At 43.4% G+C, this 14,697-nt stretch overlaps 1 protein-coding gene across 1 annotated transcript; it reads left to right on the forward strand.

Moving 5' to 3' along the window:
- The first annotated feature begins 169 nt into the window (after positions 1-169).
- Positions 170-4,067, forward strand: myod1 (myogenic differentiation 1). The gene is made up of 3 exons (XM_043705964.2): positions 170-2,340; positions 2,778-2,853; positions 3,368-4,067. Exons 1-3 carry the CDS (start codon positions 1,831-1,833, stop codon positions 3,607-3,609), a joined length of 828 nt encoding a protein of 275 aa, XP_043561899.1. The 5' UTR covers positions 170-1,830; the 3' UTR covers positions 3,610-4,067.
- The last annotated feature ends 10,630 nt before the right edge of the window (positions 4,068-14,697 follow it).

The following is a 14,697-nucleotide window of genomic DNA, read 5'->3' on the forward strand; positions in this document are numbered from 1 at the left end:
AAGTAGACAGAGACTATAACAGGAACATTTTAAACTGTGGGCTTGGAGCCATAGATGCCAGGAAATTGGGGGGCAGATTTTCAGGACAGACCTCGAGTCTTGGAGCGGGATAGGGACCAGCCGCGGGCCTTAGTAACTGTCCTGTGTACTGGTGACTCGTCAGCAAGTCTCCGGACGAGTAACAGCCCAGTAGCTGAGCAGCCGGTTTCTTTGACGCGGGGTTGGGTTCGATGGAGAGTAACAGCAACGATCTCATTACAATAGAGGGTTTGGTCAACACAGCGTCCCGAGAGAAACAGTGACACAGTAATAGGACAGGGAGCTCAGCTCAGATATATATATAATCCCTTGTCAATGAAAGGAAACCAGCAAAAACATCCCTTAGAAGACCAAAATTTATAATGACGTCGCTCATTAAAAAAAACTTCCAGAAAATTGATAAATAGTTATACGCAATTTTGGGGATTCTAACGGTGTGTATAAGCAGGGCTTGTTGACAAGAGGTAATTAGGATAGATCACTCCGTCTATCGGATCCATCCACCTTCTGCAAAGTTGGAAGAGGAAAGATGACACACACATAAAGAGGCAGAGGCCCAGAAACCTGTGCCAGGTTACTGGCGTGTGTGGCGAGGAGCTGTTGGTGCTGAGGCAGGTGGAGTGAGGCCGCTTTGAACTAAAACATGCAGCCCCCAGCGACAGTGTGCTGTTGACCCTCACATTGTGCAGCAGACTTGTATCCGGCCCCTTCACTTCATCAGAATGTTAACGAGGTAACAAAATAAAATCGCACCGGTTGATCACTTTCCAAGTATCCGGTTAGAATTTGGCAAGACCGTGGCCAATTCTCCAGAGAAATAGAAAATACGGGTTTCTGCTGTCACACAAGCCGTCAGAAAATGTCATTTTTTTCTAACCGAAGCTCGAATGCCTAAATCTCGTTACGAAAAATAATTTTAAAACATTGGTTATTCACATGGCGACAATATTGCAGCCAAGGAGTGTGGAAATGAACGAAAACTATATATGGACGAGTGGGATCTTTAAACTCGAACAGCAGCAGCCGAGGTACATCCTGCAAGACAGAACGGGCAATGTAACTTCCGTGGACCGTTTCACTAATTAAAATCGGACTACGCTGGGTGCTGCCTTGTTTGGTAAGCGCGCCTAAAATGTTGAAGCAACTCCGGCTTCCTATTTGACTGAACCCAATCACACAGTTGATTTCGTTTACATCTTAAACGAAAACACGCCGAGCCTTGTTTTTCATTTGTTTTAAAACCCACGCACTGGGCAAAACAAAACAGAACAGTTCTGGCGATGTTTGAAGTAGAACAACAGACTCAAAAAGATAAAGGTAAAAACCGAAAAAGATAAATAAAAATCACAAAAGGAGGGATGCGCGGCGAGTGGTTAACGAATTAGCATTTAATCTAGGATTTGTCAGGCTCCGAGGGGAGGGGGAGGGAAGGGTCTTGTGGAGAGGAGAGGATTCTGTTGCTGTTGCTGGTTCTGTCCTAACAGTGTGCGGACTGGCTGAACCAGCCCGAGCTGCGCCAATGGGAAATGGGCCAACCCCTATTAGACTATGCAGCCGTACAGCGGGCAACCGGAGCTCGCGATTGGCTCAGGGACCAGCTTGGGCGTTGAGGGGATTGTGCTCCACAGCCCACAAAGTTGGGAATAAAAAGGGCAAAACTTTCACTGGACACAGCACAGGTACTGAACAGTACGAGCGTGACAGCAAAGGTCCCTAAAATCAAAATATAACGAGAGAGGTGGGGGGGGAGCTCCTCTGTACCCAAGTTGATAAGGATCGGGCCGTCCCAGGATGGAGATAACGGACACCTCCCTCTGCTCCTTCTCGTCCGCTGATGACTTCTACGATGACCCCTGCTTCTCGACTTCGGACATCCACTTCTTCGAGGACCTGGACCCCAGGCTAGTCCACGTAGGGCTGCTCAAACCCGACCAGCTGCCCACCGAGGATGAGCACATCCGAGCGCCGAGCGGGCACCACCAAGCCGGCCGCTGCTTGCTCTGGGCATGCAAGGCCTGCAAGAGGAAAACGACCAACGCCGACCGCAGGAAGGCGGCCACCATGAGGGAGAGGAGGCGCCTCAGCAAGGTGAACGAGGCGTTTGAGACCCTCAAGAGGTGCACCTCCACCAATCCGAACCAGAGGCTGCCCAAAGTGGAGATTCTGAGAAATGCTATCAGGTACATTGAGAGTTTGCAGGCGCTGCTCAGGGAGCAGGATGATAACTATTTCACAGTCATGGATCAGTACAGTGTCGACTCCGATGCTTCCAGCCCCAGGTCCAATTGCTCGGATGGAATGGTAAGATACCTGTGACATGTAGAGATTTATTTACACTGTATCAGATATAAAGTGTGCGGGAAAGGAGTAATATTAAGCCAGACAGTTGTTTCTTTCCTAGTGAAAGATAGATTTCGTTGCATTAAAGTGTTTCGAAGACTTTGATGATTCTGTATAGGTAGACCTTGTGAAGTCGAAGTCGTTTGACATTCCTTGCATCTCAAATACTCGCTGGAGAGTTTTAGATATTGGATGACAGACCTTGCAGACTGTTGTCAGTATTTCAAATCGAGATGCAAGAACGGTTTGGCTGAGAGTTGACTCCCACTTTCCACGGGAGTTTGAAAGCTCGACTGAGAAAGGGAGTGAAAGGGGCAGGCCGCACACGCCAGCCCCGAGTACTGTGACTGTGACTGACTCTCTCTCTCTCTCTCTGGTTCCTCATGTTGGCTGTGTAGCTGGATTGCAGCGGGCCCACGTGTACGAGGAGACGCAGCAATTTCGAGAACAGCTACTTCTCAGAAACGCCAAACGGTGAGTGAATGTGTTCACTGGAGGGTGTGGGGGGGGGGGGGGGGGGGGTATCACACCCGCAAAGAGCACAGCAGTATCCCACCCTGGGAAAGGCGCCGCTGAACGCAGTAGATCATCCCAACAAGCCTCCATGTACCGAGCTGTGTTTTACAATGTTTACAGTTTGTAGAGAGAGAAAAAAGAACAAAACTTTCTCAGTGTGAGACTCCTGACAGCTCACGGAGATCGAAATTATTAAAATAGTTTGACGGAGAGAATACAAACCAAATGTGGGATATTTCTCAATGTGCTGCAGCAATAGTTGCGCCTAGTGTCATACACTGTCTCCCCCCCCCCCCCCCCCCCGACGCTTTATGGCCTTCCCGTAATCGATTGACCAAGTTGTCAGCAGTTAATTCGTTTCGCTACTTAACGAATGGTGTGCATGTTCCTGTCGCGCCTCGGTGTAAGAACAAGACATGGATTTTCTCCCGGCCGTCACTAACTATCTTCTGATAATGCCCATTGTATTTAGATTCGAGAACTGGTAAAAGTTCCGTTATTTCAAGCCTGGACTGTCTCTCCAACATTGTCGAAAGGATTTCCACCGATCGGCCCACCTGTTCCGTTATGATCGTCCCTGACGGAACCATGGGGACCCCGTCATCTCCCAGTGACGCTTCCACTTTGAACGACCCCACAGCCATCATCCCGTCACCGGAGACCTGTACCCGCACCGAGATTCAGACCGAGAACCCCATCTACCAGGTCTTATAACGCCCGATGACAGTCTCCTGGCCCGCTTGTACCCTGAGGAGAAGGATTGAAGGGAACCTCAGAGGCACCGAATTCAGAAGATGTTTCATAGCCAAAAACAGCTAGTAATCCAAAAACAGACCACTTAACAAAACCTCCCACAAGTCTAAAGTCTAACCAATTACATATTTCATACTTATCTGCATTTAGGAACAGAAATGTGTTTTTTTCTTTACTTTTTTTTTGAAATGCATCCGAAGAAACCAAAGATAAGTACAAAAGATCATGTGGACCACTTTTTGTAAAGCTTTGTGTATACTGTAAATAAGAGTTGTCTTTTGCCAATCCGTTGAAATATTTAATGTCGCTTGTTTATAGAAATGCTTGGTTTGATGTGCCAAACTAAATTTATATATTTATATATTACCAGTGTGAATGCCAAGACTGTTTCAAGAAATACGAAATAAAATAAAGGTATTTATAAAAAAAAGTTTCAGTTTTTTTTGCGCTGCTTTTAAGCCTTCGGTCGGCGGGTTGTTCCTGGCAGGAAAATTCACTGTCAGTTTTTGGTTTTCAAATTGTAGAAAGAAGCGGAGATTTTACCCATAGAGGCGTGTCTGTTCCACTGGTATCACTTTGAAATAGAATGAAACAGCTTTTGCGACCCTCGCCCCTGAAACCCAAAACACACACACACAAACAAACACAGCTTCAAGGTCCCAGATCATTTCAATCAAACCAACCCCTTAGTGCAATACCGGGTGCTGTCAGATATTACAAACGCTCACCTGTTCTCAGTGGATAAAAGATCAAACTGAATTATCCTGGTCCACATTTAACCATCAGATCAACACAATTCAAAAACATTAATTGTCCTTATTTCTAATTTGTCTGCCACACGGCGTTTTTGAAATAGTTAACGAACATTCACAGACTGGGAGACGTCTTCTGGACGTGAGTCAGACCAGCAGGCAAATTGGTTACAACTGGAAGTGACCACTGATCTCGTTTTAAAATGAACAAGGCTGGCTGCACAGAGTCGAATCATCAAATACGGACAGCACAAAACAATCCCCCATAGTCCAATGTTGCTGTTCCTAAAATTCTGAAGTTAACATTATGATAAGCATGAAATGTATATTACCAGGGGCTAATCTTGTTGCCTTCCTCCCATTATATCATTAAAAACCGCTCTTACCTCACACTGTGCCCCAGTCATAAATGCTCAGGAAGTGTGAATGGGACTCCTTTCCCACACCTAAACAAAACCCCCACTCTCCAGGGACCTGGCTCAGCAGCAGGCATTCATCAAGTCCAAGGCCACCGAAATGCGCTTTTCAAAGCCGAACGGGCGGACTGCTGCAATGTGATCCTCAAAACATTGCAAAGGATCCCAAAATCACGGCATCAGATTGTTGGTCACTCTAAACCGCAAAGACCAGGCACGTGAACGGGCCAAGGGTCAGTAAAACCCTGCTTAAAGCCAAAGCAACATGTTGTTAGATGTCAGGATGTGTCTGAATGAGTATGTGTTTTGGGTAATTTAGAATGTAGTCCGAAATGTATGCCCATGTGTTTCGGGAACATGCCAAAAGGAGTGAAGCATGTAGATGGTTTGACTCATCTCCCAACTTTGAATGTCTGACCAAACCAAACCATTTGTTAACGGATGCAACAAAAGGCGTCACATTAGCGAGTAGCTGTCCGTCTTCACAGCATCACAGTGAATATTTAATCCCTTCAACACGCAGCGACCTTCACTTAAATCCACAAACTATCTTAAATAACAGACGTGCTGCTTTCTCTCACTGTAGAGGGATGGTCTCGAGGCCATGGGCCGAATTCCTGCTCACAAACTTTGTTAGTGTATTTCATCTGCGTTTAAACAACTGAAAACAATGTCAACATCTTCTCGAGCACAGGCTGCAGGTCATTTTTGAATCGTATTAGCAGAGAGGAACAGAAATAGCCAGGGATGAAGTCTCAGCACAACTGGACGGCGAATCTCCATTCACTCTTATCAAACCCTACTTGATCCTACAATTGTGTCTAATAATGCCATTATGCGAGCATTAGCTCACACACTTATTTGGACAAGTTGCAAACTTCTCCAACGCTGCCTCAGTCATTTCAGGGATGAGGTAGCGCAGCGCTCTTTTCGAAACGTTACACATCAAATATGAAGCTTCAATAATATATTAACATCAGCTGCCTGCTAATTCAGTACATCCAGTCGAAAAGTTAGCTCGAACGAACTCCACACTCGGCATCAACACACACCCACCCCACCTTCTTGCTGAGGCAAATTTCAACAGCACCAGCTGAAACTGCTGGAGGGGCCCTTCGGTACATGAGACCTTTTATCTAATTCTGCCAACTATCGTTCTGCCTCTCTTTCGGTGTTCTCTACCGTTTATCTCAATTTAGACCACATTCTCACCTCTACCGAAACAAAGCAGATCTTGGTGAATTCCCTGTTTAATATTTTGATTACTATATTTTATATCAATGACCTCTAGCCTGATTCCTTCCATCGAGTGAAAACTCTATATATTTAGGCTTGTCAAAAATATTCCATGTTGTTAAAAACTATTACCGGATCAAACTCCAGCTTCCTTATTTCAACAACAGTCAATCTTTCCTGACAGATGCCACCTCACATTTCTGATATCAGGTGTGTAAATCCTTTTGGACCCTCTCCAGCACTTGAACAACATTTTATTAATAATATGTAAGACTGTCTGCAAGTGTGCTGTGTGTTCTTCATGTGGACTGGAGTTCTATCGTTCTTATACAGGCAATGAAATATTTGAAGACTTCTCAGGTTCGCACAAGATCTTCACATTGCTCTCTTTTCAACTCTAAGAGCCAACATTCTGGACTCTTGCTCTTTCTCTCTTTCCCATCGTGGCATCTATTATGTGTTGCGGTCACAGTGGTCAAAGAAAGTTGGGGAATTGAACCGAGATCCATGGTGGGAAAAACCACTATATTTCCATAATCCGTCATAATTTAGCAGAAGTTCAAGGCAAACCCTGCGTAAATGGCAGAAATGGGTGCTTATGCCGTTCCTATAGGGTTTCTAATGGACAATCACCAAAGCGCCGTGGAATATCACTGGACATATCTTAGCAATACCAGCCAGAGCATTTATTCAGTCTGGCCACTAGATGACGCTTTCTCTACTCACCCACAGTTTAATCAGGACCTGGTAGCGCGGCACATACATTACTTTCAATCTGTTGCAAAACATAGACCTGCTTCCAATCACATGATTTTATTTTGCAGATTAAATATCACACAAAATTTTTAAACGGTGGCATCATCCATATGTATTAATCCGCTTTAAAATTGTCAGATTCTCATCCTTGTAACAATTTGATTTTATTAATCAAAAATAATTTCAAGAATATTTTCACATAATCACAGGAGCACAATTAATCTTATACACTCAACCAGTTGGACAAAGCGTTTAACCATATGCAACCAAAAGAATTAATAATTAGCTTTACGCATTACACTTAAATATAATGGCTATCTTAATTGTCATTTAAAAAATGTTGGTGGAAAGGTTATATAATTGTAATGCAACTTAATTTACAACATAAGCGATGCCCACGTTATTTACTTGTATTTTTAACTGACCCTGTATTTTATTTTCTTCTATGTTTAAAATACACATATAAAACATAAATAAGCATTTTTAATCGCAATTTTGTTTTGCAGATAGGATTTCACAGAAACTGATCATTACTTAACTTCAAAGCAAAACCAAAATTCTACACATACTGGAAATATGAAATAAAACAGTGCTTAAAATATTCAGCCAGTCAATCAACATTTGTGAAGAAAGAGTTAAAGTTTTAGGTTGATGACCTTTCACGAGCACGAGAAAACTTTAGGGATATATTAGGTTTCAAACAGTACAGAGAGAGTGAAACGGGATAGAGATAGAAGAAAGAACTTGAGGCAAGGATGCAATTGGGTTGAAGGGAACAATGATTAAATTATAAGAATGTTGGTTCAAGGGAAAAAAATTATAGAAGTAAGGAATGAAAAGATGGATGTAAAGAAGTTTTAAATGACAATAGCAAAATTATAACCAAAATCTGTTGTCTGAAAAATGGAATCAGCCACTATGCTCTGAATCTGTTCAACTCAGTAAGTTGTAAAAATCCCACGGTGAAGCTGTCATAGAGTCAGAGATGTACAGCACGGAAACAGACCCTTCTGTCCAACTCGTCCATGCTGACCAGATATTCCAACCAAATCTAGTCCCACCTGCCAGCACCTGGTCCATATCCCTCCAAACCCTTCCTATTCATATACCCATCCAAATGACTTTTAATTGTTGCAATTGTACAAGCCTCCACCACTTCCTCTGGCAGCTCATTCCATATATGCACTACCCTCTGCATGAAAAGGTTGCTCCTTAGGTCTCTGTAATATATTTCCCCTCTCACCCTAAACATATGCCCTCTAGGTCTGGACTCTCCCACCCCAGGGAAAATACTTTGTCTATTTATCCTATCCATGCCCCTCATGATTTTATAAACCTCTATAAGGTCATCCCTCAGCCTCCTACACTCCAGGAACAACAGCCCCAGCCTATTCAACCTCTCCATGTAGTTCAAATCCTCCAAACCTGGCAACAACCTTGTAAATCGTTTCTGAACCCTTTCAAGTTTCACAACATCTTTCTGATAGGAAGGAGACCAAAATTACATTCAATATTCCAAATGTGGCCTAACCAATGTCCTGTACAGCCACAACATGACCTCACAACTCCTGTACTCAATACTCTGACCAATAAAGTAATATTTCTGCTGCCTTTGTCCTTCTAGATGGTAGAAGGTAGGATTGAAGGAACCTTGGTGAATTATTGCACTGTGGTTTGTAAATGGAGCACACTGCTGCTACTGTGCATTGGCGGTGAAGTCAATGATTATTAAAGGTGGGGTGCTAATCAAATAGGTTACTTTAGTCTGGATGGTGTTGAACTTCTTGACTGGTATTGGAGCTGCTCTCATCCTAGCATTTGTGCAACTACACTTCTCACTGCCTTATAGATGGTGGACAAGGATCTGGGAAATCAGGAAGTCTGGTTGTCACTTCCTATCTACCTGCGACTCCACTTTCACTTCCTATCTACCTGCGACTCCACTCCACTTGAACCTGCAGTCCAAGGTCTCTTTGTTCAGCCACGCTCCCTAGGACCTTACCATTAAGTGTATAAGTCCTGCTAAGATTTGCTTTCCCAAAGTGCAGCACCTCGCATTTATCTGAATTAAACTCCATCTGCCACTTCTCAGTCCATTGGCCCAGCTGATCAAGATCCCATTATAATCTGAGGTAACCTTCTTCACTGTCTACTACACCTCCAATTTTAGTGTCATCTGCAAACTTACTGACTATACCTTTTATGTTCACATCCAAATCATTTATGTAGATGACGAAAAGTAGAGGACCCAGCACTGATCCTTGTGACACTCCACTGGTCACAGGCACCCAGTCTAAAAAACAACCCTCCACCACCACCCTCTGTCTTCTATCTTTGAGCCATTTCTGCATCTAAATGGTTAGTTCTCCCTGAGATTCCATGAGATTTAACCTTGCTCACCAGTCTCCGATGGGGAACCTTGTCAAACACCTTACTGAAGTCCATATAGATCACATCTACCGCTCTGCCCTCATCAATCCACTTTGTTACTTCTTCAAAAAACTCAATCAAGTTTGTGAGACATGATTTCCCACGCACAAAGCCATGGTGACTATCCGTAATCAGTCCTTGCCTTTCCAAATACATGTACATCCTGTCTCTCAGGATTCCCTCCAACAACTTGCCCACCACCAACATCAGGCTCACTGGTCTATAGTTCCCTGGCTTGTCCTTACCACCTTTCTCGTAGAATCATACATCACAGAAACAGACCCACTGTCCAACATGTCCATGCTGACAAAGTTTCCCAAACTAAACTGGTCCCATTTGCTTGCAGGTGGTCCACATCTCTCTAAACCTTTCCTATTCATGTACTTGTCCTAAATGTCTTTTAAATGTTGTAACTATACCTGCATCAACCGCTTTCTCTGGTAGTTCATTCCACACATGAACCACCTCTGTATGTAAAAGTACTCAAGTTTTGATTGACTTCATTAGAAAAGGTTTAAATAATCAAGGAGAAAGTGAGGTCTGCAGATGCTGGAGATCAAAGTTGAAACTTTATTGCTGGAACAGCACAGCAGGTCAGGCAGCATCCAGGGAACAGGAGATTCGACGTTTCGGGCACAGGCCCTTCTTTCCTGAAGGGCCTGTGCCCGAAACGTCGAATCTCCTGTTCCCTGGATGCTGCCTGACCTGCTGTGCTGTTCCAGCAATAAAGTTTCAACTTTAAATAATCAAGCCCAAAGAGGTGATCATTGGAATGGGATGGAGAATTAAAACCACAAATGACAGGAAACTCAGGATCAAGCTTGGAGATTAATCACATTGTGATTCCCTAATGTAGATTTGATCCGCCCAATTTATTTTCATTAATTCACAGGATGTGGTTGTCAATGGCTAGAACACCATTCATTGGCCATCCCTAATTTGCATGGAAAAAGTGGCAATAGTGAGCTAACTTCTTGAATTTGTAGTCCTTGGAATGTGGGGTGTGGGAACACCTATACAGCTGATATAAAGTGAGATCCAGCAGTTTGAACCACTGGCAGTGAAGACCATACAGCTCCAAATCAGGATGGTGTGTGTCTTAGAACAGACCTTGCAAGCGATGGCACTCCCATATTTCTGCTGCCTTTGTCCTTCTCGATGGTGGAAGGTAGGATTGAAGGAACCTTGGTGAATTATTGCACTGTGGTTTGTAAATGGAGCACACTGCTGCTACTGTGCATTGGCGGTGAAGTCAATGATTATTAAAGGTGGGGTGCTAATCAAATAGGTTACTTTAGTCTGGATGGTGTTGAACTTCTTGACTGGTATTGGAGCTGCTCTCATCCTAGCATTTGTGCAACTACACTTCTCACTGCCTTATAGATGGTGGACAAGGATCTGGGAAATCAGGAAGTCTGGTTGTCACTTCACTGCAGAATTCCCAGACTCTGACCTATTTCTATCTATAATATTTATATGGCTGGTTCTGATCAGTTTCTTGACAATGTCAACTCCCAGGATGTTGATAGTAGGAGATTCAATAATTGCCATTGAACATCAAGAAACAGTATTAGTTGGAAATGTCTTTGCCAGGTACTTGTGTGACGTGCATGTTACTTTCCACTTATCAGCTAAAACCTAGATATTTTCCAGGTGTTATTGCATGATGGACACAAACTACTTCCATACTGAGGTGTCCTGAATTTTGTACAATCATCAACATACATCCCTATCTTCAGATCCTGTAATGGAGGGAAGTTCATCAATGAAACAGTCGGGACAATAACCTGAGGAACGTCTGCATTGGGGTCCTGCGACTGAGATGATTGATCATAATCTTCATTTGTGCTTGGTATCATTCCAAGCAACAGAGTGTTTTCCCTCAATTCTCACTGACTCCAGTTTTGCTAGGGTTGTTTAATGTCATCCAAGTTCAAATGTGGCTTAAGTGACAAAAATAGTCACTCACAGCTCCATTCTGAAGTACAATTTGTCAATGTTTGAGCCAAGGCTGGAATGAGGTCAGAAGCTGAGTGGCCCTGGCAAAACTCAAACTGAGTATGTTATCCTTCAGCAAGTGTCTCCTAATATCACTATTGATGGCCCCTTCCATAACTTTACTGATAACTGTGAGCAGACAAGTAGAAAATTAAATGATTGGGTTTGATGTGTCCTGCTTTTTCTGAACGGTAACAGTCTGATAATGTTAGTTCCTAAACAAGAGGGCTTAATGAAACTCTGTATAGATTATAAAACAGTTAAACACAATCACAAAGACAGACTCATATCTATTCTGCAGCTAGAAGACTACATGGATAGACTTGGCAGTGCCTCATTCCCTTCTAAGACTGATCTATCGATGTGGTATTTGCAAATTGCGTTAACTTAAAAGGGTTAAAGAAATTTCTATTTGTGTTACATCAAATTGATTATAGCAATGTGGAGTGATGCTATTTGTTTAAGCAACACCCCTGCTACATTCCAGAGTCTTATGAATCAAGTTATAGCCAAGGTTCATAACTGTGCAGAAAAATGTGTTGCTGGAAAAGCGCAGAGGGTCAGGCAGCATCAAAGTTGCAGGAGAATTGACGTTTCGGGCATAAACCCTTCTTCAGGAACGATGATGGAGGTGGGGATGGGTGGTGGGGATTAGAGTGTCAGGGCCAGTTTTCAGGAATCCTGAAGAAAGGCTTAAGACCGAAACGTCGATTCTCCTGCTCCTTTGATGCTGCCTGACCTGCTGTGCTTTTCCAGCAACACATTTTTCAGCTCTGATCTCCAGCATCTGCAGTCCTCACTTTCTCCTTTTTCATAACTGTGCAGTTTATTTAGGTAATGATGTGGTACATAGTGATATATGGAAAGAGCATGTAAGAAAAGTCAGAAGACCTGTTTACGTATTTACAGTAGTAACATAGTTAGCTAAGAGTAAGCTTGGAAAAGCAAAAGTAACTTACCCAGGATATATTGTGACAAGGACAAACATTGCCATATAAAATAAAAGTGAAAACTCTACTAGAAATTACTGTTTCTAAAACAAAACAAGGCTTTCGGTGTCACCTGAAATGTTTGAATATTTTCAGCATGGTACCTGTACCTTTAACAAGCTTGTTAAAGAAATAAGCAAAAGTGGTATGATTGGTAGAATGCCAAGCTGCCTTTGAGCAGCCATCGCTGAGGCATGTCCGAATCATCCAGCAGCTACTTAGGCAGCTATTCTGAAGCGTTAAATAAGAAAAGTAAGGGTGTCAGCTAGCTAGGGAGCCAGATGGGTAGGGTACCACACATTGCTCGTGTGTATAGGGTAAGTTGGGGTTGTGGGTGTATCGTTGTGTCAGTCCGGAAGCTGGGGATGTGGGTGGGGAGTTGGATATCGGTGGTAAAGGCTTCTTCTCCAGGGTGGTGACTGTTCCATGCTGGCAGAGGAGTGGGGGGGGGGGGAATGTCAGAACGATGATGGAGGTGGGGATGGGTGTTGGGGATTAGAGTGTCAGGGCCAGTTTTCAGGGCTATCACTGACTTTGGCCACTTAATATGCTTTTGCTTTCAACTTAATATTCTCCTTAACTTCCTTGGTTAGCTATAGTTGGTTGACCCTATATTAGAATCTTTCCTCCTTACTGGGATGTATTTTTGCTGAGAGCCATGAATTATCTCCTTAAGCCCATAAGACCAGAAGACATAGGAGCAGAAATTAGGCCATTCAACCCATTGAGTCTGCTCTACCGTTCAATCAAGGCTGATAACTTTCTCAATCCCATTCTCCCTCTTTCTCCCAGTAACCCTTGATCCCCTGCATACTCAAGAACACATCTATCTCAGTCTTAAATATACACAATGCCCTGGCCTCCACAGTCTTCTGTGGCAATAAATTCCATAAATTCACCACTCTCTGGCTGAAGAAGTTTCTCCTTACTTCCATTTTAAAATGTCTTCCCATTACTCGAAGGCTGTGCTCTCGGGTCCTAGTCTCTCCGCGTTTTCCCAACATCCATGCTGTCCACACCACTCAGTATTCTGTATGCTTCAATTAGATTCCTGTTCTTCCTTCTAAACTTCATCGAGTATAAACCCAGAGTCCTCAAACATTCCTCATATTTTAAGTTTTTCATTCCTAGGACCATTTGCATGAACTGAAGTCAGTGATAGTCCTGAAAACTGGGATAAATCATCATTTTGATCATCATTAAAAGGTGTCAACAACTGTGTCATCAAGCAGTACCTTTGCAGTACTAACCAGTTCACTGAAGCCCAGTTCAGGTTTCACCAGGGCCATTCAGCTCCTTACCTCATTACATCCTTGGTTCAAACATGGACATAAGCATTGAATATTAAAGATGAGGTAAGAGTGACAGACCTTGACATCAAGGCTGTGTTCGACTGAATGTGGCATCAGGGATCCCTAGCAAAACTGGAATCAATGGGAATCAGGGATCAAATTCTCTGCTACCCGGAGTCATATCTGGCACATACAAAGATGGTTATGGCTTTTGAAGTTCAGTTACCTCAGCTCCAGGACATCTCTTCAGGAGTTCCTCAGGATATGGCCCTCAGCCCTATCATCTTTAGCTGCTTCATCAATAACCTTCCCTCCATCATAAGGTCAGAAGTGGGGATTTTCGCTAATGATTGCACAATGTTTAGCACCATTCATGACTCCTCAGATACTGAAGCAGCCCATGTTCATGTACAACAAGATCTTGACAATATCCAGGCTTGGGCTGATAAGTGGCAAGTAATATTCAGACCACACAAATACCACGCAATGACCACCCCTCAAAACAAACATCTAACCATCACTTTTTGATATTCAATGTTATTACCATCAATGAATCCCTCACTATCCATATCCTGGGTGTTACCAATACCCAGTAACTCAATTAGTCTTGCCATATAAACACACAGTGCTTCCATGAGCAGGTTAGATGCGAGGAATACTGTGGCAGGTAACCCACTTCCTGACTCCCCAAAGCATGTCCATCATCTACAAGGCACAAGTCAGGAGTGTGATGGAATACTTGCCTGAATGGGTGCAGCTTCAGCAACACTCAAGAAGTTTGACACCATCCAGGACAATGCAGCCTGCTGATATGCACCACATCCACAGCATCCACTCCCTTCACTACTGATGCTCTTTGGCAGTAGTCTGCATTATCTAGAAGATGCACTGCAGAAATTCAAAAATCCTTCAACAGATCCTTTCAAACCCACGACCATGTCTTTCTAGAAGGACAAGAGCAACAGATATTTGGGAACATCAATACCTGAATGTTCCCCTCCAAACTACCCACAACCCTGACTTGGAAATATATCACCATTCCTTCACTGCTGCTGGGTCAAAGTCCTGGAATTCCCAGCCTAAGGCCATTGTGGGTCAACTCACAGCACACGGACTAGATGTTTCAAGAAGGCAATTTGGACTTTGGTTTAAATGGAAATAAATTGCTCCTGATGTTTGT

This window comes from Chiloscyllium plagiosum, unplaced genomic scaffold, assembly GCF_037043375.1.
Source record: "Chiloscyllium plagiosum isolate Xiang-an unplaced genomic scaffold, Cpla_swu_hap1 HiC_scaffold_18, whole genome shotgun sequence".
Taxonomy (NCBI): Eukaryota; Metazoa; Chordata; class Chondrichthyes; order Orectolobiformes; family Hemiscylliidae; genus Chiloscyllium; species Chiloscyllium plagiosum.

Bases quoted from the DNA above. Each gene is read 5' to 3' on its own strand.
- myod1 (XM_043705964.2), top strand. From the start codon at position 1,831: ATGGAGATAACGGACACCTCCCTCTGCTCCTTCTCGTCCGCTGATGAC. The intron at 2,341-2,777 runs GTAAGATACCTG...TTGGCTGTGTAG, and splicing joins CCAATTGCTCGGATGGAATG to CTGGATTGCAGCGGGCCCAC. The intron at 2,854-3,367 runs GTGAGTGAATGT...CATTGTATTTAG, and splicing joins CTTCTCAGAAACGCCAAACG to ATTCGAGAACTGGTAAAAGT.